At 38.9% G+C, this 22436-nt stretch overlaps 1 protein-coding gene across 1 annotated transcript in view; it reads right to left on the reverse strand.

Moving 5' to 3' along the window:
• Positions 1-238: 238 nt before the first annotated feature.
• LOC130356424 (CUB and sushi domain-containing protein 3-like) overlaps positions 239-22436 on the reverse strand; it is a 136182-nt gene continuing 113984 nt past the window's right edge. The window contains exons 13-16 of the mRNA XM_056557955.1: positions 20375-20413; positions 13187-13262; positions 6925-7020; positions 239-1564 (exon numbers count right to left, since the gene is read on the reverse strand). Of these exons, the coding sequence (XP_056413930.1) occupies positions 1510-1564; positions 6925-7020; positions 13187-13262; positions 20375-20413 (266 nt within the window). The 3' untranslated portion in view covers positions 239-1509. The remainder of the gene's footprint in view (positions 1565-6924; positions 7021-13186; positions 13263-20374; positions 20414-22436) is intronic.

Genomic DNA, 22436 nt, shown 5'->3' on the forward strand with positions numbered 1-22436 from the left:
CTCTCCCCCTGGCTGTCGGCGCCGCTTCTCTCCCCCTGGCTATCGGCGCCGGCACCGATAGTCAGGGGGACAGAACGGGCAGTGGCGCCGATAGCCAGGGGGAGAGAAGGGCCGGCAGCAGGGCTCTAGACCCCAGGAAAGGCAGGGGGAGAGAAGCGGGCAGCGACTGCCTCTCTCCCCCTGCCTTTCCTGGGGGTGTATCGGCGTATAACACGCACATAGACTTTAGGCTAAAAAATTTAGCCTAAAAAGTGCGTGTTATACGCCGATAAATACGGTATATATAAAACTTGAATCTGATCAGCCTGCAGCATCATACTTAAAAAGGCATAGCATTGTGAGTTTTGTTATATTTTAGCTGTCAATCCTTTCTAAGGGCTCATGCACACATATATTTCGGATCTGTATTAATTCCATTTTTTCATTGAGCAGATGGTGACGAACCATTTAAATGGTTTTACCTCAATTTCTTACATAAGTATATATACACACTTTATTTCGATATGTAGCATGTTGAAATATGAAAATTGCCAATTCATTTCCAAATAGAAATGTCAACAAAAGTGTAAATGAATTGTAATTTTATGTACTCAATAGCTGAAATTTACCAGAGCATATGCTTTAAATGTATATGTTTTTAAAGCGAAAAATGCCTACATATATTGTGCCAGGTAAGCCATTTAGATCGATTTGGAACAATTTGTGCTAATTAAAATATTTAGTTACCCCTTTATTAATTTTCCAACGTAAAGATAATCAGGAGATGTATCAGGATATACATTTTTACATCCGTGCAACATGAAACAAAGTAAGAATCCTTCAAGCCTGTAGTAGGCAAAGTAACAATTTCCCCAGTATATTTTCTCAGCACTCGTAGTCAGCGCTTTGAACAATTGTTTTCTTTATAAATGTAATTACTTTTAAGCATTTCCGATGGCTGTGTAATTTATATAATTCTCTGTAGCACAAGGTCATATTCACACAGTGCTCTTGTAGGTGTAATTTAAAACATAACACTTGTATTGCCCCCTTTACATGTGTATAATGGGTGTCTTAGTGTAAAAGACTAAATTATGTAACAATATGCTGAACAATTCCAGACTTTTTTAATGACGTGTTAATGCTACTTCCTTTTACATGTATTCTGTGTATACTGTATTGGACTGCATCCTTAAATAAATATGCTCAAAACTATGCTTCAAATAACAAAAGAAAAAAAAAAAGAAAAACTTTACAATACATTGGCAACTCACATTTTAGAATAATTTCTAATTCTATTTTGCATAAACCTACTCTCAGATCAGGGAAAGAATACATAGGCACATGTGTGGCACAGCTATATTTGATCAACATGTGAGGCAGCTTAAAGCAACCTCAAGAAATAATATTATTGAATATAACAATTTGACCTACTCTTCAGAGGGCCGATAATTATAAAGCTTTACAAAGATCCAGTGCTCAAAAAGTCCTAAATTTACAGAAAGATTCACAGATGTTCCGCAGATGTATTTATGCATCATTACATGCAACGTACTGAACGTCAGGAGTATCCGATTTGGGTTTCCTAAAAGAGGAATTTACATATATATTACTACTTAAACTGTAAAAAAAAGAAAAAATATTATACCAGGATAAAAAGACAATTGTGAAAAGAAAACAGAAATTAAGTAAAGGCTGCAAAAAAGATTAAGTGTAAAGATAAACAGCCAGCAAAAGTAGCTTCAGTCCTCAAAAACCAAACACTAACACATTCTTTAAATTTTTAGTAAAAATATCAATTGGGGTATTCATTTTATTTTTACCAATTTCAGTAATCTAAGGAGGATTCTAGCACTCAAGTAATGTATCCATCTACATTTAATAGTTTTGTAAGATATTTGTTTCTCTGAGATGCTCCTCAGTATTTCCAAGTGCATCATTCTTGAGGACTTTAGCTTACTTATTCTTGCTTTTCAGAGTTGTAAAAGAGAACTTATAAACTGCTAAAGTTACAATCATTTTGCAAAGCAGCATTTTATTGCAAGCAGCATTCTTATAAGACATATTCAAATAAGTCTTTACACAACAAAAACATGGTATGAAATTTCGCTGCACAAAAGCATAGTTGTGATTAAACAAGCCCACATTTAACACAACAAGGTTAAATACAAACAGTGATGTTCTCTGACAACTAACAAGCAGTGAATGTTACGTGGAAAAAAAAAAATTTCTGGCATCAATATTAAAGTTCCAAGTGGATGTCATATATTCTTTAATCATTTTGGGGTTGCACAGAAACACCAACCCTAGTCAAGAGGTTTTAACAAAACAGCTCTAAAGAAAAAGTTGACATTACTAGAATATTAGCAATATGCAGCTCATACTCTACATACGTGGCCTGGATTGCAGAGAAATTGGATCCTTGCCATTTAACCCCATAGATGCAGCTGTTTAAGGCAAGGTGTAATAGGAGGAAGGAAACATACAAGTCAGAAAACATGCAATCACCCTTTCTAAGGAATAGACACATACTTTAGGCTGTACTACTAATGCTTCACCTGCCCGCTCCGGCTGATAACTGTGCCCCTACGATACATAACTCAGAGGTGATGAGGAAGAGAGATGAATATTGACGAAGGAGTGCAGTTATCAGGCGGAGTAGGTGGAGTTATCAGCAGGAAAAGCATTGCTAGGAAAAAACAGATCCTGTTGTCAGATTCCTCAAATCTCAGCTTGTTAGCTGTATAAAAGATACCTGATTGATTGGATATCCAATACTTATTCCTTAAAAAGGAAGCTGACGCTAACATTTGCACAGGCTCACCAAAATTGGACAATGGAAGATGGGAAGAATGTTGTCTTGTCCGGTGAGTCTCTATGCCAAATTCTGACCCTCCCATCTGAATGTTCCAGCTGGAATAAACATGAAGGCATGGATTCATTCTGTCAATGGTTCGGGCTAGTGGTGTAATGGTGTGGGGGATGTTTTCTTGGCACACGTTGAGCCTTTTAGTACCAAATGAGAATAGTTTAAAAGAGACCGCCTACCTTAGTATTGTTTTTGAACATGTCCATCTCTTTATGACCACAGTGTACCCATCTTTGGATGGCTACTTTCAGAAAGATAATGTACCATGACACAAAGCTCACATCTCAAACTAGTTTCTTGAACATCACAATGAGGTCACTGTACTCCAATGGCCTCCACTGTCACTAGATTTCAATCCAATAGAACACCTTTGGGATGTGGTGGAACGGGATATTCACATCAGTGAACAAATCTGCAGCAACTGCAGGATGCCATCATGTCCATATTGACCAACAATTCTGAGGAATGTTTCCAACACCTTGTAGTAAGTATGCCAAAAAGAATAAAGTCACTTCTAAAGGCAAAAGGGTTCTAACCCAGTATAAGCAAGGTGTGCATATTAAAGTGGCCATCAAGTGTAAATGGACCATACAAAATATGGGGAAAAACGGTCCCAGGTAAAATTCCCTCAAAAGACTAGGAAGCACTCCCTCTGCCTGGAGAAAAAATGGTTTAGTCTCCAGGGGCAACAAGCCTTCTTTACCATAAGAACTGTAAATCTGTGAGACAGTCTACATCAGAAACTTTTCAATGCAAAAACATATAAATGAAGTATTACATCCCCTCACCATCATCCACTCATACCTTCCTTGGTTAAACATGATAGACATGTGTATTTTTTAAACTGTAATAACTACGTAACTATGTAACTATGTAAAAAGGGTGGAAAAAACAAACAAGACAGGAAAATTGGCTGCATCTCCAAGGGGTTAAAGGGAATCTTTTTTTTTTCTCTTTCTCTTTATACTTTAGGGGTGCATTCACACAAAGTATCCTGTGCAGGATTTGAAGCTGCAGATTTCAATGTAAACTAAATGACTGAATCCAGCATAAAATCTGCAGCTTCAAATCCTGCGCATCAAATGGGGTGAATTCAAACGTACAGTATCCTGCGCATATTTGATGTGCAGGATTTGAAGCTGTGTTCGGTCATTTAGTTTTTACATGCATCAAATCCTGCGCAGGATACTGTATGTGTGAATACACCCTAAAACTGTAAAATTTAATTAGAGCTCTGATTAAAAAATAGTGAAAATGTATTTTAATATAGTAGATACAAAAGAAAGAGATAGAGAAAGAAGTGGTTTAAGTGCAACCAAACCCCCACTGCCCTCAGTGCAGTGCCAAGTCTACCTTGTGCTGACTAAAAGTAACCCAATAAGGACTGATTACTAGGGACAAGGTGATTTATAAATCTAAACACACTGGGGGAGAGTCTCAAAGAATTTTGGGCCAAGATTTGGTCGCGAAAAGGATCGACCACATTTTCAAAGAGCTTTGTGCCGTGGTTTACACTGTTCAAGTCAGTTTTGTAATAGTGTCTGCTTTACGATATTATCAAAGGGGTGAGAGTCCAGTTTACATCAAAAATTTCACACCAGCTTTTTGTTAGTGTAGAAATCACAGAAAGTGTTGTTGTTTTGTTTAGTTCTTTTTATTTATTTTTAATTTTTTTGGGAAAAGGCGTTATTTAAGTCATTATTAAAAAATAATTATTGAAAAATGTTGTAAAGAAAAAAAATTACCCACCAGTTGCCCCATCGCCTCCCCCCCATCCTCTGCCCACATACCGCCGCTGCCCCCCAATCCTCTGCCCACATACCGCCGCTGCCCCATCACCTCCCCCCATCCCTAATGTTATAATTACCTGTTCGCGGGGGTCCGCGATACTTCTGGCTCCGTCGGCGTCCTGCGTTGTCACTTTGCACACTGACAGTGATGTCGCGTTGGGGATGTAACTCATCATTACGCAGCGCACAGCAACAGCGCAGGAGCCAGAAGGATTGCGGCCCCTGAGAACAGGTAATTATAACATCGGGGATAGGGGGAGGCGATGGGGCGGCATGTAGGCAGAGGATGGGGGGGAGGCGATGGGGCAGCGGCATGTGGCCAGAGGATGGGGGGGAGGCAATGGGGCAGCGGCATGTGGCCAGAGGATGGGGGGGAGGCAATGGGGCAGCGGCGGCGGTATGTGGGCAGAGGATAGGGGGAGGCAATGGGGCGGCGGCGACGGTCATCTCTGGCCGGGGGGCGGGGCATTATCGGCAAGGTAATTGCCGATACCGATAATGTCCAAAATCGTGATTATCGGCCGATAATATCGGCCAAATCGATATTCGGTCGATCCCTAAGAGATATATATATATATATATATATATATATATATATGCAGAGAAGAGGGAGAACAGCACTGGGCCCCACCTGTTTAGTGCAGGTGATCACCCGGATAACCAGTCCAGTATATCGATATCCACAAAGAAATTGGTCACATAGAAATATTTTATTTATACAGTTATCGCTTGTGTAGGCACTAGTAACCATGGAATATATAGTGAGAGGTTTCCACCAGAATTTTCTGTGATGTAAAATTTGGTGCAAAAATTGGCAATGTTGGCGCAAAAAAAAAAATCTAATATGGCTGCAACATAAAAAAAAAATTTGGGGGGGGGGGGTGCGAAAAAAAGTGGAGCGAACATTTTTTTTCACATATTTTCAAAGCAGCACAAAAGAACTTTGAAAACGTGAGAAGAAAAAAAAATAAAAGGTGTGAATAATATCGCTGGGACAGACTCTCCCCCATTGTCTACTCCAACTGCGGCAAATCTACACCCTACAGCAGGGAATGTAAAGGCATAAGGCATGTAAAAGAAGGTTTACTCAGGGTATCTATAGTAACTAGACTCACATTATTACCCCCCCTTCAGCTCAAAGCTAGATTAGCACTGTAAAGAAAACCGTATAGCAGCAACAAAATTAAGGGAAGCCCAACACCAAGAATAAGCCATTTCTTCTTTATACCAATGTCTCTACAAAAAATAATTCACTTTATTAAAATTATTGAACTTATTCATTTAGGCAAATGAAAAGTAAAATAAAAGACAAGCTCAGAAGAGCTTATAGGGGTCCTCCACCCCTAGACATCTTATCCCCTATCTCAGGTGTTCTGAACATTTTTGTTCAGAATGCTGGCTTCTCAAGGCCGTAGTGTCACACCACGTAACTTCCATTAATGTCAATGGGAGAAGCCGTGACGAGTGACCACAGCTGTCACGCCCCCTCCTTTAGACATGAAAGGAAGGGGCTTGGCAAGATGCCGGGGTGCCAGCCTGGAGATCGATGGGGGTCCCAGGGGCCAGACCCTCAAGATCATTTTATCCCCTATCATTTGGAGTGGGTGTTAAGATGTTTAGGGGCATAGTACTCCTTTAAAGAAGGTCAAATTAATTTTAAAGGGAACCTGTCAGCTTCATTTGCTGTTAAAGAGTTTCAGACACTTTTTTAATTTATACAATAAGGGAACCTGCAAGTATAAGAAAATATATTATGGGTTGTTAATGATATGTATATATTTTGTGTAATGTGATGAAACTTTCTAATCCCCAGTTATAGAAAAACTACCCTAAACTCCTGTATGTTGCTTTTTTCTCTTCAATTATTTATTGATGAATTAATTTTTTATATGCTTTCTATTACATGTTGTTAGTATGTAACACAGGAAGACAAGCAGTACAGTCAAACATGGACACTGCCAAAGAAATATAACAGAATTCTTCAAAAGGTTTTCCAGGACTAAAACACTGACAGACAAACTGTGACCGGTGGAGGTCTGACCCCTGTAAATAAGACTGAGTTGCAGTACAAGGCACAGCGAAACATGCAGGCAAAAACGCTGTGCCTAAATGAACAATGAATGGGCATTGGCACTTTATCCTTCATTCTATTGATAGACAGGGCAGGGGTTAGACCCCCACCAATAAAGCTTTGAAGATATATTCTAAAGACAGGTCTTGAATTTTAGTCCACGAAAAACCTATTTTAACAGCATTAAATGGACAAATCTGTAATAATAGAGATACCTGTTTATATTGTTTGATTCATGACCTTCCGGATTAACAATGAACTTGTCATTTTTGTATTCACAATAATATTCACTGGATAAAGAAGAAACAATGCTAATATTGCAGAGAAACAGAAGAAAACAAAATCACCATAAATAGCATTTTTAAGGAGTTTTTGTTAATCTGACCTTAAAGTAGGACTGTAATAAACTAAACAACTGATATGCCAATGTGTTTAAAGAACTAGTGGTACTGTAGAAAGACTGTCCACTCCAATCATCCTCTGCATGGACTAGTATAAAATATTTAGTGTAAGCCATGCAAAAAATATACAAAGCTATAAAGATTAAAATTATCAATTCTACTTATGCAAGGATAAAAAGATAGGTTATTGTAAGAATTAGAAAAACAAAACTCCTTAAAATGAAAAGTTACTAGGGTACACAAACTCCCATAGGCAATTGGGAAACAGGGAACCAAAGCCAGGATAAAAATCAGTCTGCCTGTGTCGCATTTTCTGCTGTAGCTGCCATCAACTACAAATAATGTTAAGCATACATTTTTGTAAGCTTGGTTCCTTTAATGGTTAGGGGTTTTATTTTTAGTTTTTTTTATACAAAAAAAGGGCTATTTGAAACACTGCTTGTTTAGCTTTTAAAGCCATACACAGGGAAGTGGAAATCCTATTGCCCGACAGATGGGGCATGTAGTTCCTGGTGAGTTTTTCTGACATTTTGCCCTGCATCGGGAAAGCAGGGCCAGACAGACTTCTCCCTCTAATAAGATGCACTTAGTGTGTACGAAGCAGGCTCCTGGCTCGAACCTGCTCCATGCCTGCTGATTTTAGTAGCTGGGGGACGCCACTAATAGCAGACATCCAGCGTTGACAGCAGCGTCTAGGGATCTTCTAACCATCCCTGGGGTCTAGTGGGGTGGATCCACTTTGAGGTAGCCAGAGGGCCTGCCTCTGCATCCACAGCTGCCCCGTGGATCTGCATTTGATTGAGCACAGATCACACAGATCAATGGAGTTCAATAGAAGTTTCATAAAAACAACAACAACACACATTAACCCCTTCCATATTAAATGTTCACATCATCCCCCTTTTCCCATTTTCCATATAAAAAATATGTAAACATAATAAAAATAAACGTTTTTGGTATTGCGCATGTGCACTACTTTGTAATGACATGAGTCATTCCGTTTCTACGTCGTAAATTTTTCGGTAAAAATGACACTCTTAATTCTGTAGGTCCATACGATTAAATTTATATATACCTACATGCAGGAAAATTTATTTGTTTAAAATTGCCATCTTCTGACCCTTGTAACTTATTTTTCCGCATATGGGGCAGTATGAGGGCTCATTTTTTGCGGTACCATTTTTGTATTGATCGGACTTGTTGATCGCTTTTTATTCATTTTTTCATGATCTAAAAAGTCACCAAAAATAAACTATCTTGGACTTTGAAATTTTTTTGCGCGTGCGCCATTGACTGTGGTTTAAGTAATGATATATTTTTATAATTCGGTCACTTCTGCACGCTGCGATACCACATATGTTTATTTTTATTTACACAGGTTTTTTTTTAAATGGGAAAAGGGGGATGATTCAAACTTTTATTAGGGGAGGGGTTAATTGATCTTTATTCACTTTTTTTTTGCAATGTTATAGCTCCCATAGGGGGCTATAACACTGCACACACTGATCTTTTACATTGATCACTGGTTTCTCATAGGAAACCAGTGATCGATGATTCTGCTGCTTAACTGCTCATGCCTGGATCTCAAGGTAGACAAGGTAGGAGACCCTTCTTGTGTCCCAGAGCTGTTCGGGATGCCTCGATTTCGCCGCGGACATCCTGAACAGCCCCCTGACTTAACCAGCAGTGATTTACTTTCACTTTAGAACGTCGTGGCCCCGCGTTATAGAAAGGGAAAGGACTCAGGACGTACCAGTACGTCCTTGGTCCTTAAGTGGTTAAGGACGCAGGGCATACGTGTACGTCCGGCGCCAGCTCCTGTGATATAACGTGGGGTAACGTGGTGACCCCGCGTCATATCGGGTCAGTACCAGCTGCTAAAAGTAGCCGGATCCCAGGGATAATACCAACATCATCGATCACGGTGATGTCCGGTATTAACCCTTTAGATGCGGCGATCAACTTTTCTAAAGTAAAAAAAAAATTTAAAATAAAAAAAAATTATAATAATATAAAAAAAAAAAACGCTTTCCCGGCTGCTCAGTCAGCTACGATGCACAAGGAGGGTCCCTTACCTGCCTCCTGCACCTGCCTGCATTCAATGGAATGCATGCTATAACATTGCAAAAAAAAAAAAAAAAAGTTAAGAAATGTGATTTAACCCCTTCTCTAATAAAAGTTTGAATCACCCCCCTTTTCCCATAAAAAAACGATGTAAATAAAAATATAAACTTGGTATCGCCGCGTGCGTAAATGTCTGCACTATAAAAATATATCTTTAATTAAACCACACAGTGAATGGCGTAACATACAAACATTCCAAAGTCCAAAATAGCTTATTTTTGGTCAGTTTTTATACCATAAATAAATAAATTAAAAAGTGATCAAAAAGTCAGATCAAAACAAATATGGTACCAATAAAAACTTCAGATCAAGGTGCAAAAAATTTGCCCTCATACATCCCCGTATGCAGAAACATAAAAAAGTTATAGGGCTCAGTAGCATTTTTAAACATATTAATTTTCGTGCATGTAGTTATGATTTTTTCCAGAAGTAAGACAAAATCAAACACCTATATAAGTAGGATATCATTTAAGTTGTATGGACCTACAGAATAAAGATAAGGTGTCATTTTTACCGAAAATTTACTGCGTCGAAATGCCCCAAGTGTTACAAAATGGCATTTTTTCTTCAATTTTTTTCTTCTTCAATTTTGTCGCACAATGATTTTTTGGGGGATTTCACCGTAGATTTTTGGGTAAAATGACTGATGTCACTGCAAAGTAGAATTGATGGCGCAAACAATAAGCCATCAGATGGATTTTTGGGTGGAAAATTGAAAGGGTTCCGATTTTTAAAAGGTAAGGAGGAAAAACGAAAATGCAAAAACTGAAAAATGCTGAGTCCTTAAAGGGTTAAAATTTCCACACCCCTGTGTACATATGATTTTTTTTATTTTATTTTTAGCTTTTCGACCCTGAAGCCAAAGGGCACAGTATAAATGTAAACTCTCTGCATAAACTACTTTTGCAAAAAGCACATGGGTTGTTTTCGCAAGTATAGTTCATGGTGCATTAGGAGCAGAAAAGCACATTTGCACAGTGGATAGCCTATCAACTTCTATTTGCTATGGTATTTGTAAAAGTTTGGCATTTAAAATCACCTTGCTCATTGTACACAATCAGATAACCCCAGAAGAATAATCCACAAGTGGATTGATAGCAGTACAGCAGAAAACCTGACCCAGCTTTCACCAGGAAACATTCATTATTAAAGGAGATCTGTAATGCTCTGAACTTTATCCCCTATCCTTCGGATAGGGGATAAATTTTAGATCGCGGGGGATCCGAGCGATGGGCCCCCTGCGATCTCCTGTACCGGGTGCCGTGTCATGCGGGGACCGAACGCCCCCTTTCCTGTACATTGCCACGGTTTAGTACAGGAGATCGTGGGGGTCCCCAGCGCTCGGACCCCCCGGGATCTAAAGCTTATCTCCTATCCTTCGGATAGGGGAAAGTTCAGAGCATTACAGAACTCCTTTAACAGAGATGTTGCTGAACATGCATGCTAGATATGGAGAATTTTATGTTGCTTCAAAAATATACCCCAGTAATCTGGACTCATCAACTATGATTTTGTGTTACTGAAGCCCAAACTAGGACGGAAAGATAATGTACAATTATTAGGTGAAAGTGGACAAGCTCTACATTAACAGTAACTTGAAGGTTCACAGATAAAAGAGATTGATAAAAACTTCAGAGCTGCTAATAATGCTAAAAAAAAAAAAAAAAAAAAAAAAATAAAAAAAAAAAAGGGGTGTTCATTAAAAACCCATAACCACACTTCGAAAAGGCCACTCCAAGTATAACAGTGTAAGGATGTGTTCACACCAAGTTCTGCATATGTACCAGGAAAACCTTAAGGCATACATCTCAAATTAATAGCACCCAATCTTAGCAACTGTAATTCAGACAGATGTATATGTCATCCATTCATTTCCATAGGTGGAAAAAAATCTGCTTAACTTTTATGGCTGCCATTAACCCCCCGCAGATGCCGTGATCAATACAGAACATGGCATCTGCGGCAGCGCGGCTACATTTTATGCTGATCTGATTGCCCACGGCACAGCTGCGGTGATTGGGTCAGCTAACATGGTAGACGAAGGTCCCCTCACCTGCCTCCGCCACCTTCTGGGCGTCTAGTGCACTGATCTGCCTTTGTACAGACCAGAGCAGAAGATCGCCGATAATACTTATCAGTGCTATGCCCTATGCATAGCAATGAACAGTATTAGCAATCAAATGACTGCTATAAATAGTCCACTATGGGGACATAAAAAATTTAAAGAAATAAGTAAAAAAAAATAAGTAAAAAAAAATTAGAAAAATCCCTTCCCCCAATAAAAATGTAAAATGTCCCTTTTTCCCATTTTACCCCCAAAGAGTGTTCAAAAAAAAAAAAAAAAAAATTACAAAAAAAAAAATAAAAAAAAATTTGGTATCGCCGCGTGCGTAAATGTCCGAACTATTAAAATATAATGTTAATGATCCCGTACGGTGAACAGCGAACGTAAAAAAAATTCCAAAATTGAGGCTTTGTAGTCACATTTTATAAAAAATAAATAAATAAAATTTATCAAAAAATGTATAAAAGTTTTATATACACAAATGTGGTATGAATAAAAAGTACAGATCACGGCACAAAAAATGAGCCCTCATACCGCCGCTTATACGGAAAAATAAAAAAGTTATAGGTCATCAAAATAACGGGATTTTAAACATGCTAATTTGGTTAAAAAAAAACTGTTTGCGATTATAATAAGACAATAATAGAAAAGTATGTAATCATGGGTATCATTTTAATCGTATTGAACCACAGAATAAAGAACACACCATTTTTACCATAAATTGTATGGCATGAAATCTTGCAAAATTAGCAAAATTGCGGTTTTCTTTTTAATTTCCCCAAACAAATAGTATTTTTTTGGTAGCACCATACATTTTATGGTAAAATGAGTGATGCCATTACAAAGGACAACTGTTTGCACAAAAAACAAGCCCTCATACTAGTCTGGATGAAAATATAAAAGTGTTACGATTTTTAGAAGGCTAGGAGGAAAAAGCGAAAATGCAAAAATAAAAATTGTCCTGGTCCTTAAGGTCAAAGTGGGCTTAGTCCTTAAGGGGTTAAAGGGAATGTGTCACCAAATGTGATTATTTTTAGAGGTTAAATAATTTTTTTCTAATTTTTTTTATATTTTTGGAAATATTAAAAATAACTTGTCACAAAATATCAAACATTTAATAACTTGTCATATCTCCCACTGTTGACCAGCAGAGGGAGCTAACATGAGGAAATCTTGTGAAAGCAAGCAACTTGTCTGGCTGCTGTAAATTAGACCTCGCCCGTCTACCTTCCTCCTCTGTCTATGTGCAAAACGAGAGGGGGTTTTGTATTTTTTTCTTCAATTCCACTGTCATCCTTTTGTTGGTGTCTGAAGAGTAGTAAAGAACTGACTAGATGTCTCTTAATAGGTCACTGCTCCTCAGGTACTTGAAGAAAATGATGCTGGCTCCCACTTTCATTTCATCTAGCCTGTGCTATGCACATGTGCAGTAAGCAGCCCATGTTTTATGCCCTATGCCTGCCATAAAGCAACTGTGTAGGTGTTGCGAAGTGACACACCACAAAGAGTCTACAGTAATGGCAGCCCCCAGTACACACTTTATTAATAAACAACATTAAAACTACATTGTCCTAAAACTATAAACATAAATGAAATGCTTTATCTTGATAGAATCATTTTAGTTACAAAAAAAATAAAATGGTGACACATTCCCTTTAAATCAATGCAACAATGCAGGACTGTAATAAAATACAGCCAGGAGTCATTCAAACAATAATACCCCAGTTCTGCAGCCTCATGATTAATGCAAATTAAAGTACATTTCTACATTCTAAAAAGTACAATTGCAAATACCAAACTTATCAAAATATAATCAAATATTTTTTACAGCATTGAAAAGACTGAGTTTAGGCAAAAACAAACATATCACTGATGTAGAATCCTTACCCTGATTTTTTCTTTTTACAACACCAACACAAGCAGCAAACTATGACCAGTATAGCCAGGCAACCAATAATACTTCCTTAAGAGAGAAAAAAAAAACATTATTAACAGAAGACATAAAACACAGTGATCTTACGGCAGAGATCTTACATATACAGTAGATGTGGAACCACAAACCAGACATTTTTGTTAAAATGTGACAGAAATTACCCAAACCAAAGGGTAAACTAAGGTATTTTGCATGTAATTGAGTACAAGTGAGTACACCCCTCACATTTTTGTAAACATTTATTATATCTTTTTATGTGACAACACTGAAGAAATGACAATGCTACAATGTAAAGTAGTTAGTGCACAGCCTGAATAACTGTGCATAATGTTGTGTCCCCTCAAAATAACACCACACAGCTATTACTGTCTTAACCTTGGCAACAAAAGTTAGTACACTGCTAAAAGGAAATTTACAGATTGGGTCCAATTCGCCATTTTCCCTCCTTAATGTCATGTGATGCATTGGTGTTACAAGGTCTTACCTGTGAATGGGGAGGTGTTTTACATTTGGTGTTATTGCTCTCACATTGGTCTAATATTGGTCACTGAAAGTTTAACCCCTTAATGACTCAGGGTTTTTCCGTTTTTGCACTTTCGTTTTTTCCTCCTTACCTTTTAAAAATCATAACCCTTTAAATTTTCCACCTAAAAATCCATATTATGGCTTATTTTTTGCGTCGCCAATTCTACTTTGCAGTGACATTAGTCATTTTACCCAAAAATGCACGGCGAAAGGGAAAAAAAATCATTGTGCGACAAAATCGAAAAAACCCGCCATTTTGTAACTTTTGGGGGCTTCCGTTTCTACGCAGTGCATATTTCGGTAAAAATTACACCTTATTATTCTGTAGGTCCATACGGTTAAAATGATACCTTACTTATATAGGTTTGATTTTGTCGCACTTCTGGAAAAAATCATAACTACATGCAGGAAAATTTATACATTTAAAAATGTCATCTTCTGACCCCTATAACTTTTTTATTTTTCCACGTACAGGGTGGTATGAGGACTCATTTTTTGCGCCGTGATCTGAAGTTTTTATCGGTATGATTTTTGTTTTGATCTGACTTTTTGATCACTTTTTATTCATTTTTTTAATGATATAAAAAGTGACCAAAATACGCTTTTTTGGACTTTGGAATTTCTTTGCGCGTACGCCATTGACCGTGCGGTTTAATTAATGATATATTTTTATAGTTCGGACATTTACGCACGCGGCGATACCACATATGTTTATTTTTTTATTTTTTTTACATTGTTTTATTTTTTTTATGGGAAAAGGGGGGTGATTCAAACTTTTATTAGGGAAGGGGTTAAATGACCTTTATTAACACTTTTTTTTTACATCTTTTTTGCAGTGTTACAGGTCCCATAGGGATTATGTTATTGTGTATTAACACACCTGTGATCAGCATTATCGGCGCTTGACTGCTCCTGCCTGGATCTCAGGCACGGAGGAGTCATTCGTCGATCGGACACCGAGGAGGCAGGTAAGGGCCCTCCCAGTGTCCGGTCAGCTGTTCGGGACGCCGCGATTTCACCGCGGCTGTCCCGAACAGCCCGACTGAGCAGCCGGGTCACTTTCAGTTTCACTTTAGAAGCGGCGGTCAGCTTTGACCGCCGCTTCTAAAGGGTTAATACCGCACATCGCCGCGATCGGCGATGTGTGGTATTAGCCGCGGGTCCCGGCCGTTGATGAGCGCCTGGACCGACGCGACATGATGCAGGATCGCGGCGTGATCCCGCTTCATATCGCGGGAGCCGGCGCAGGACGTAAATATACGTCCTGCGTCGTTAAGGGGTTAATGACCACGGACGTAAATGTACATCCTTGTTTGGCGGGACTTCGCGCACCAGGACCTACATCGGAACGGTGCTCGCGTAACACACAGCAGGTTCCGACTGCTAGCAGCCGGGGACCCGCCGGTAATGGCCAACATCCGCAATCACGCAGATGTCCGCCATTAACCCCTCAGATGCCATGATCAATACAGATCACGGCATCTGCAGCAGTGCGGTACTTTGAATGGATGATCGGATTGCCCGCAGCGCTGCCGGGGCGTTCCGAGAATCCAGCATGGCGGCCGGAGGTCCTCTCACCTGGCTCCGGCCGTCTCCCAGGGTGTTCTGCTGTGGTCTGAGATCGAGCAGAAGATCACTGATAACACTGATCAGTGCTATGTCCTATACATAGCACTGAACAGTATTAGCAATCAAAGGATTGCTGTAGATAGTCCCCTATGGGGACATAAAAGGTAAAAAAAAACTAAAAAAAAAAAAAAAGAAAAATCCCCATCCTCAATAAAAATTTTCAGTTTTTCCCATTTTACCCCCAAAAAGCGTAATTTTTTTTTAAATAAACATATTTGGTATTGCCGCATGCGTAAATGTCCGAAGTATCAAAATATAATGTTAACTATCCCGTACGGTGAATGGCGCAAATGTAAAAAATAAAAAAGTCAAAAAATGCAGCTTTTTTGTCACATTTTATTAAAAAAATAATAAAAAATGTTCTAAAAGTTTTAGATATGCAAATGTGGTATCACTAAAAAGTACAGATGACAGCGCAAAAAATGAGCCCTCATACTGCCCTATATACGGAAAAATGAAAAAGTTATAGGTGGTCAAATTAGGGCGATTTTAGATTACTGATTTTGTACAAAAAGTTTTAGATTTTTTTTTAAGCGGTACAAAAATATAAAAGTATCTAGCCATGAGAATCATTTTAAGCGTATTGACCCACAGAATAAAAAACACATCATTTTTACCGTAAAGTGTGAAAACAAAACCCTCCAAAATGCGCAAAATTGTGGTTTTCATTAAAATTTCTTCCCTAAAAAAAAAAGTTTGGGGGGTTCGCCGTACATTTTATGTAAAATGAGAGGTTTCATTACAAAGTACAATTTGTCACGCAAAAAACAAGCACTTACATGGGTCTGTAGATGGAAATATAAAAAGGAATTATGGATTTTAGAAGGCGAGGAGGAAAAAACGAAAACGCAAAAATAAAATTGGCCTGGTCCTTAAGGTTAAAATGGGTATTCCAGGATTTTTTTTTTTTGCCTATACTACAGGGGCTGTAAAGTTAGTTCAGTTCATAATATGGAGTCTGTACCTGTGTTTCATGGTGGTTTCACAATTCTTCTATGATTTTTGCCCCAATATTTATTTTCAACAGCATACAAAATTACTGTCTCAGGTTTTACAGGTTGAAGTGCAGCTCAAAACATTACATCACTAGTCAGGTATTTTTCCATACCATTAAAGGAAAATGTTCACCCGCACTATAACCCGATACACTGGGTTATAGTCCGGTTGAACAGGAGACCGATGTGGGGTCCCGGACTGCTATACCTACCTGCAGTCCAGAGCCTACCTATTCATTAGTACCGGCCACGTAGGCAGTCAGTAGGCACGAGCGCTCACGTGACCAGCACTTATGAATATTTAAATCTAGCTGGCAAGCCCGCTTCAAAGCACAGGTTAGCACTGGAAGAGGGGGGACCTTTGGGAGATCGGGCTCCGGACTGCAAGTAGGTATACCACCTTGCATCGGTCTCCTGTTCACCCACACTATAACCCGGTGTATCGGGTTACAGTGTGGGTGAACGGATGACCGTTTTCCTTTAAATGATACATAGCCAAGCAAGAAATACATTTACACAAACTATATAACCCATACATCTGACCCCCCCTCCCCCCACTGCATGACAGAAACGAGAGGGAAAAAAAAGTATAAAAAAAGAATTGTAGTTTTTCAACAGCTAGAGGCACCCTGGTCAGAAAACACTGGTCTATTGCATGGAAAGGATCACAAGTCTATTTCAATGAGTGGGGTGGCTGATGTGTGAAAGGGAGAAAAGTGACCTCACACTTACAAACAAGGAATCACAAAAAGATAGCCTCAGCGTTAGGGTAATCTCACAACATAGTCATTTAGCCCCAAGACATGCACGGATCCTTCCTAATCATGTACATTACTATCTGGCAGGTACGTACTAACAACCCCTTTAACACTTTATGGCAAAGAACCCTTTAAGGATCTGGTAGAAAAAAAAAAAAAAAATGTCTACATGAAGATGGCCTAGGCCGGTGATGGCGAACATTTTTGAGCCCGAGTGCCCAAACCGTAATTCACACCAACTTTTTTTCCCCTCAAAGTGCCCTCAAATAGAAATCGTCCCCAGTCTGTGATGACCCCCCCCCTTATTCCCAGCCCGTGCAGTATGTCCTTCACACATAGAAATCATCCCCAGTCTGTGATGCCCCCCCCCCTTATCCCCAGTCTGTGCTGTATGTCCCCCTTCACACATAGAAATCATCCCCAGTCTGTGATTTCCCCCACCCTTATCCCCAGCCCTTCAGTCTTTCAGTATGTCCCCTTCACACATAGAAATCATCCCCGGTCTGCGATGCGCCCCCCCCCTCCCCCACACTTATCCTCAGCCCGTGCAGTATGTCCCCTTCACATATAGAAATCATCCCCAGTCTCTGATGTCACCACCCCCCCCCCCCCTTTATCCCCAGCCTGTGCAGTATGTCCCCCTTTACACATAGAAATCATTAGGCAGGGGAGATGAGAAGCCGTGTACGTCCTCTCTCCCCTGCTTTGCCTTCTTTCTGCCATGCAGACCTGCGTCCTCAGGGAGGGGGAGATGAGGGAAGGGGGGGGGGGGGGGGAGGGGCTTGGCTTATTTCTCCCGTGCAGACTCTGCTCTGACTTTGCTCTCCCCGGCTCTAGCTTCGGAAACCTTCGGAGAATTGAGGGGAAGAGCGGTCGCAAGCCCACAGAGGAGGCTCGGCGTGCCATAGATTCGCCATCACTGGCCTAGGCTATAAGAAGATTGCCAAGACCCCGAAACTGAGCTACTGCATGGAGGGCAAGACCTTACAGAAACAGCAAAATTAAACACAGTTATACAGGCTGTACACTCACTACTTTTTACTGTAGAAGAGTGTCATTTCTTCAGTGTAGTCACAAAAGATATAATAAAATATTTACAAAAATGTAAAGGGTGGACTCGTTTATGTGAGAAACTGTATATTAGGAGCAGTACCTATATTAGTCTTTGCCGTCAAGCAGTACTGAATCAAGGAACTAAGAAGGGAATTTATCATTGGTCCTTGTATGTAGTTGGTTTTCTCCACTTTTTTGGATTGAATTTCATGGAGTTGAATGAAATTCATTAAAAGTTTGTCTGATGTGTGGTAAACTTTACGGAAGTACACTAAAGGACAAAATGAGATTAAAAAAAGAAAAGCCTTTTTCTAGAGCTTTTCAGAGGGTGGTGTAGGTTTACAATTTTCTTTGCCCATTTGCATTGTATTTTGGAACTTCATGAATTTCTAACCACTGAATGCACAACCAGTGAATACGGTCTAGTAATAAAGTCAGTTTTCCAAAAATCACTAAGGATACAGGGATGTCAAAAATTTGCTAAATATTTGCATAAAAAACAAAAACACAAAAACGAATGGTAAATTCCCCCCTAAATGTTTGACATACTTTTGGAGTTGTGGAAGCACAAAAGTGTTTTAAAAAGGGAAAGAAATGGGCATATGAAAAGTTTTGATCAGTCAAGGTCCGAGTGTTCACACCTCCACTGATTATTACAACGAGCAAAGAGTAGTACGTGGCTGTGTGCTTAACTCCCAGCATGCTGCTATCCCCTCTGTCCAGTTGCACTAAATGGGCTCCATAGATTGTATGATATAGTGTGCTTCTAGCCAACTGGCTGTGCAGAGAACTGTAGCAGTTCAAATTAAAGTGGTACTCCAGTGGAAAACGTAAGAAAAGAAAAAAAAACACCAGACTTTCCCCCATTATTAATTAAGTTAAAGGAAATCTGTCATCAGAATCACCCGCACTAAACCTGTTACACAGGCTTGTAGTGCGGGTGATCCTGATTAAAACGCTCCTTACCTGGTTAAAAACGGTTCAGCGGTTCTTCAGATATCTTTATTTTTAGTTTTCTGTTATTCCCTGACTTGGGACTCAGTGGGAGGTGTTATCATCTGGGACTCGGCCACACGTCATTCTAGCTGGGCGGAGCTGCCGCCCGGCTCATGAATATTCATGAACTTATCCTCGTAGTCTAACTCCTTTTTCTAGGTCTGGTGGGGAGGGCCGCGAGGATAAGTTCATGAATATTCATGAGCCGGGCGGCAGCTCTGCCCAGCTATAATGACGTGTGGCCGAGTCCCAGATGATAACACCTCCCACTGAGTCCCAAGCCAGGGAATAACAGAAAACTAAAACTAAAGATATCTGAAGAACCGCTGAACCATTTTTAACCAGGTAAGGAGCGTTTTAATCAGGATCACCCGCACTACAAGCCTGTGTAACAGGTTTAGTGCGGGTGATTCTGATGACAGATTTCCTTTAACATATCTAGTATAAATCCCCACCCAGAAATAGCTAAAAACTAAGAAATATTGATCTTGTTGTAAGTGCAAGATAAACTAGAAAAAACTAAATCCCAGCAAAAGTGCATTATTTAGTTATTTTTCTCAAGCCGTATGAAGGTATGAAATCAACTGGTGCCAGAAAGTTAAACAGAATGGTAAATTACTTCTATATAAAAATCTATCGTTCTAGTACTTCTCAGCTGCTGTATACTACAGCGAAAGTTGTGTAGTTCTTTTCTGTCTGACCACAGTGCTTTCTGCTGACACCCTTGTCCATGTCAGGAACTTTCTAGAGAAGGAGAGATTTGCAATGGGGATTTGCTCCTACTCTTAACAGTTCCAGACACAATCAGAGGTGTCAGCAGAGAGCACGGTGGTCAGACAGAAAAGAACAACTCAACTTCCTTTGTATTATACAGCAGCTTATAAGTACTGGAAGGATTAAGATTTTTTTTAATAGAAGTAATTTACAAATCTGTTTAACTTTCTGGAGCCAGTTAATATGAAAAAAAAACAAAAAAAAAAAACATTCCACTGGACTAACCCTGTAAGCCATCACTCTGTCAGCTGACAATAAAACCTTATGGCTCCTATAAAGTGAGAAGAAAAAGTGAAGGAGTAATTGATCTTAACCAAAAAGTTTACCTCTTGGAAAAATATTCTAGATTAGATCAATAAAAAACAATTAAAAATCTAATAAAATTATTATACCTATACCTTTCACCACTTACCTACAATAACACCAATATGGTTGTCCTTTTGGGGCAACTCTGAAAAACAAAAATAAATATTAAAAGATAAAAATATAGCATTTATAGTAATTTTTTAATGTCTCGAATTTAAAATGCCAGACGTCTGCAAAGTCTTAACAGCTGCTAATGGATGGATTTTTGCAAATGTAAACTGATAATTTTATTTATATGCCTGTTCTAAATAAGTTCTAAATAAGTTACATTTTCAATACCATCAGTAGCCACTCACCCACCATTTATGACGGGCAGCAGTGATCCTGATCAATGCCTATCACCGCATCTAAAACAAAAGTGGAAGTTGCCGGTAGCTCAGTGGAGCTCACTAACCCCCTAATCTGCCCCCTGCCTCCGATTCACTGATGTATCCTTGCTTAAACAAGCTATATCATTGAATTGCCGATCGCACTGCATAATTAAATGTCATAGGCATAGCATTATACAGTCAAAGCAATCTAATGATTGCACATAAAATTATATATAACCCCCTTCCCTAATTAAAAATAAAATCACCCTTATTTTCCCATTTAAAAAAACTTAAATAATAATTTTATATATATATATATATATATATATATATATATATATATATAATTTTTTACATATTTTGTAGTGCCATGGGTGTAAAAATGTCCAAAAATACAGATTTTAAATCACATCATATATCAGCAAAAAATGAAAGGGGTGAAAAATTTTTTTTTTTTTTTTTTTATTGTACCGATAAAATCTACAGATCTTGGCACAAAAAAAAAATAGTCTTCATTCATCCCTGTACATGCCTAAATAAAATTTATATGGGTAATAAAAGGACAATTTTATGCATACCAATTTTGTAAAAAAAGAAAAAAAAGAAAAGAAAAAAGGACACATTTTCATTTAAAGTACAATAATAGATAAACGATGTAAATTGGGTATCATTTTAATCACATTGTGCTACAGAAGAAAGGTAAAGTATAATTTTTACCATAAAGTGCACTGCATAAAAACCAAACCCCCTCAAAAAGTTGCAAAATTGCAGTTTTCTTATAAATTTCGTCTCACAAAAGATTTTTTGGTTTGGCAGTACATTTTATGGTGAAATGAAAGGTGTCATTACAGTACAATAGATCATGCAAAAAGCAAGCCCTCATATAGGACTGTAGGTGGAAAAATAAAATAGTTTGGTTTGAAAAGGAGAGGATTTATGTATCCAGACCAAAAATACTGTCTTCACCCCTAAGAAAGTCACTACATGATAGAATGCATGGGGCTGCTTCCCACCTAGACTGTCATTTTGCACACTTTATAATGGGGATATTGTATACATATTTTGCAGTATTGTGACCATTTAGTATTGTGTAGCATTCCAGTCACACAGCACTCCAGTGTTTGAGATAGATATTTTTTCCTATCTATACTGACTATCTATATTGATAGAGAACTGCTATTGCATTTACTTATTAGCAGTTAGCATTACTCTTTAATATGGTTGCATGGTATCTATCCCTATGCTTATTGCTGAATTTAGGAGGGTCTCCTATAGCTTATTCACTGCTATATTCAGGTGTTGGTGTGGGTTTTTAATTGATTTTATATATCTGTCTGTCCTTTCTTGCTTTATTGTTGTACAATTAAAGTTTTTTTTATGGATATTGGTAGTTGTGCACTTTTTTCCCCCATGTCTTTTGTGATTTTAATATTGTATTGGCAAGGTAGTTGCACCCGAATTTTTAAATATGTTTGTTTCTGTTAAAAGAATGCAATGAACTACATTAGAATAGTAAGATAGGGAGCGGGACCGGAAGTCGATGGAGTAGGACGCGAGTCTGCTAAGCTCCGCTCCTGGCTACTTGATCTGTGATATTTGCCCTGCCAGGCTGCAATATTATTGCATAAGAAGCTGCCAGCTCCTTAGAGGACACCCACCTGGTCATCCCGGGACCTACATTGCCTGTGCCGGATCAGAAGTAGAGACCCGAGGGCGCCCGCCATTACATAGCGGCGGCACACACGTGCACAAAGACTCTCTCCCCTTCACAGCACCGCGCACGGGGGAGAGCAGAGC

This window comes from Hyla sarda, chromosome 2 (assembly GCF_029499605.1).
Source record: "Hyla sarda isolate aHylSar1 chromosome 2, aHylSar1.hap1, whole genome shotgun sequence".
NCBI lineage: Eukaryota > Metazoa > Chordata > Amphibia > Anura > Hylidae > Hyla > Hyla sarda.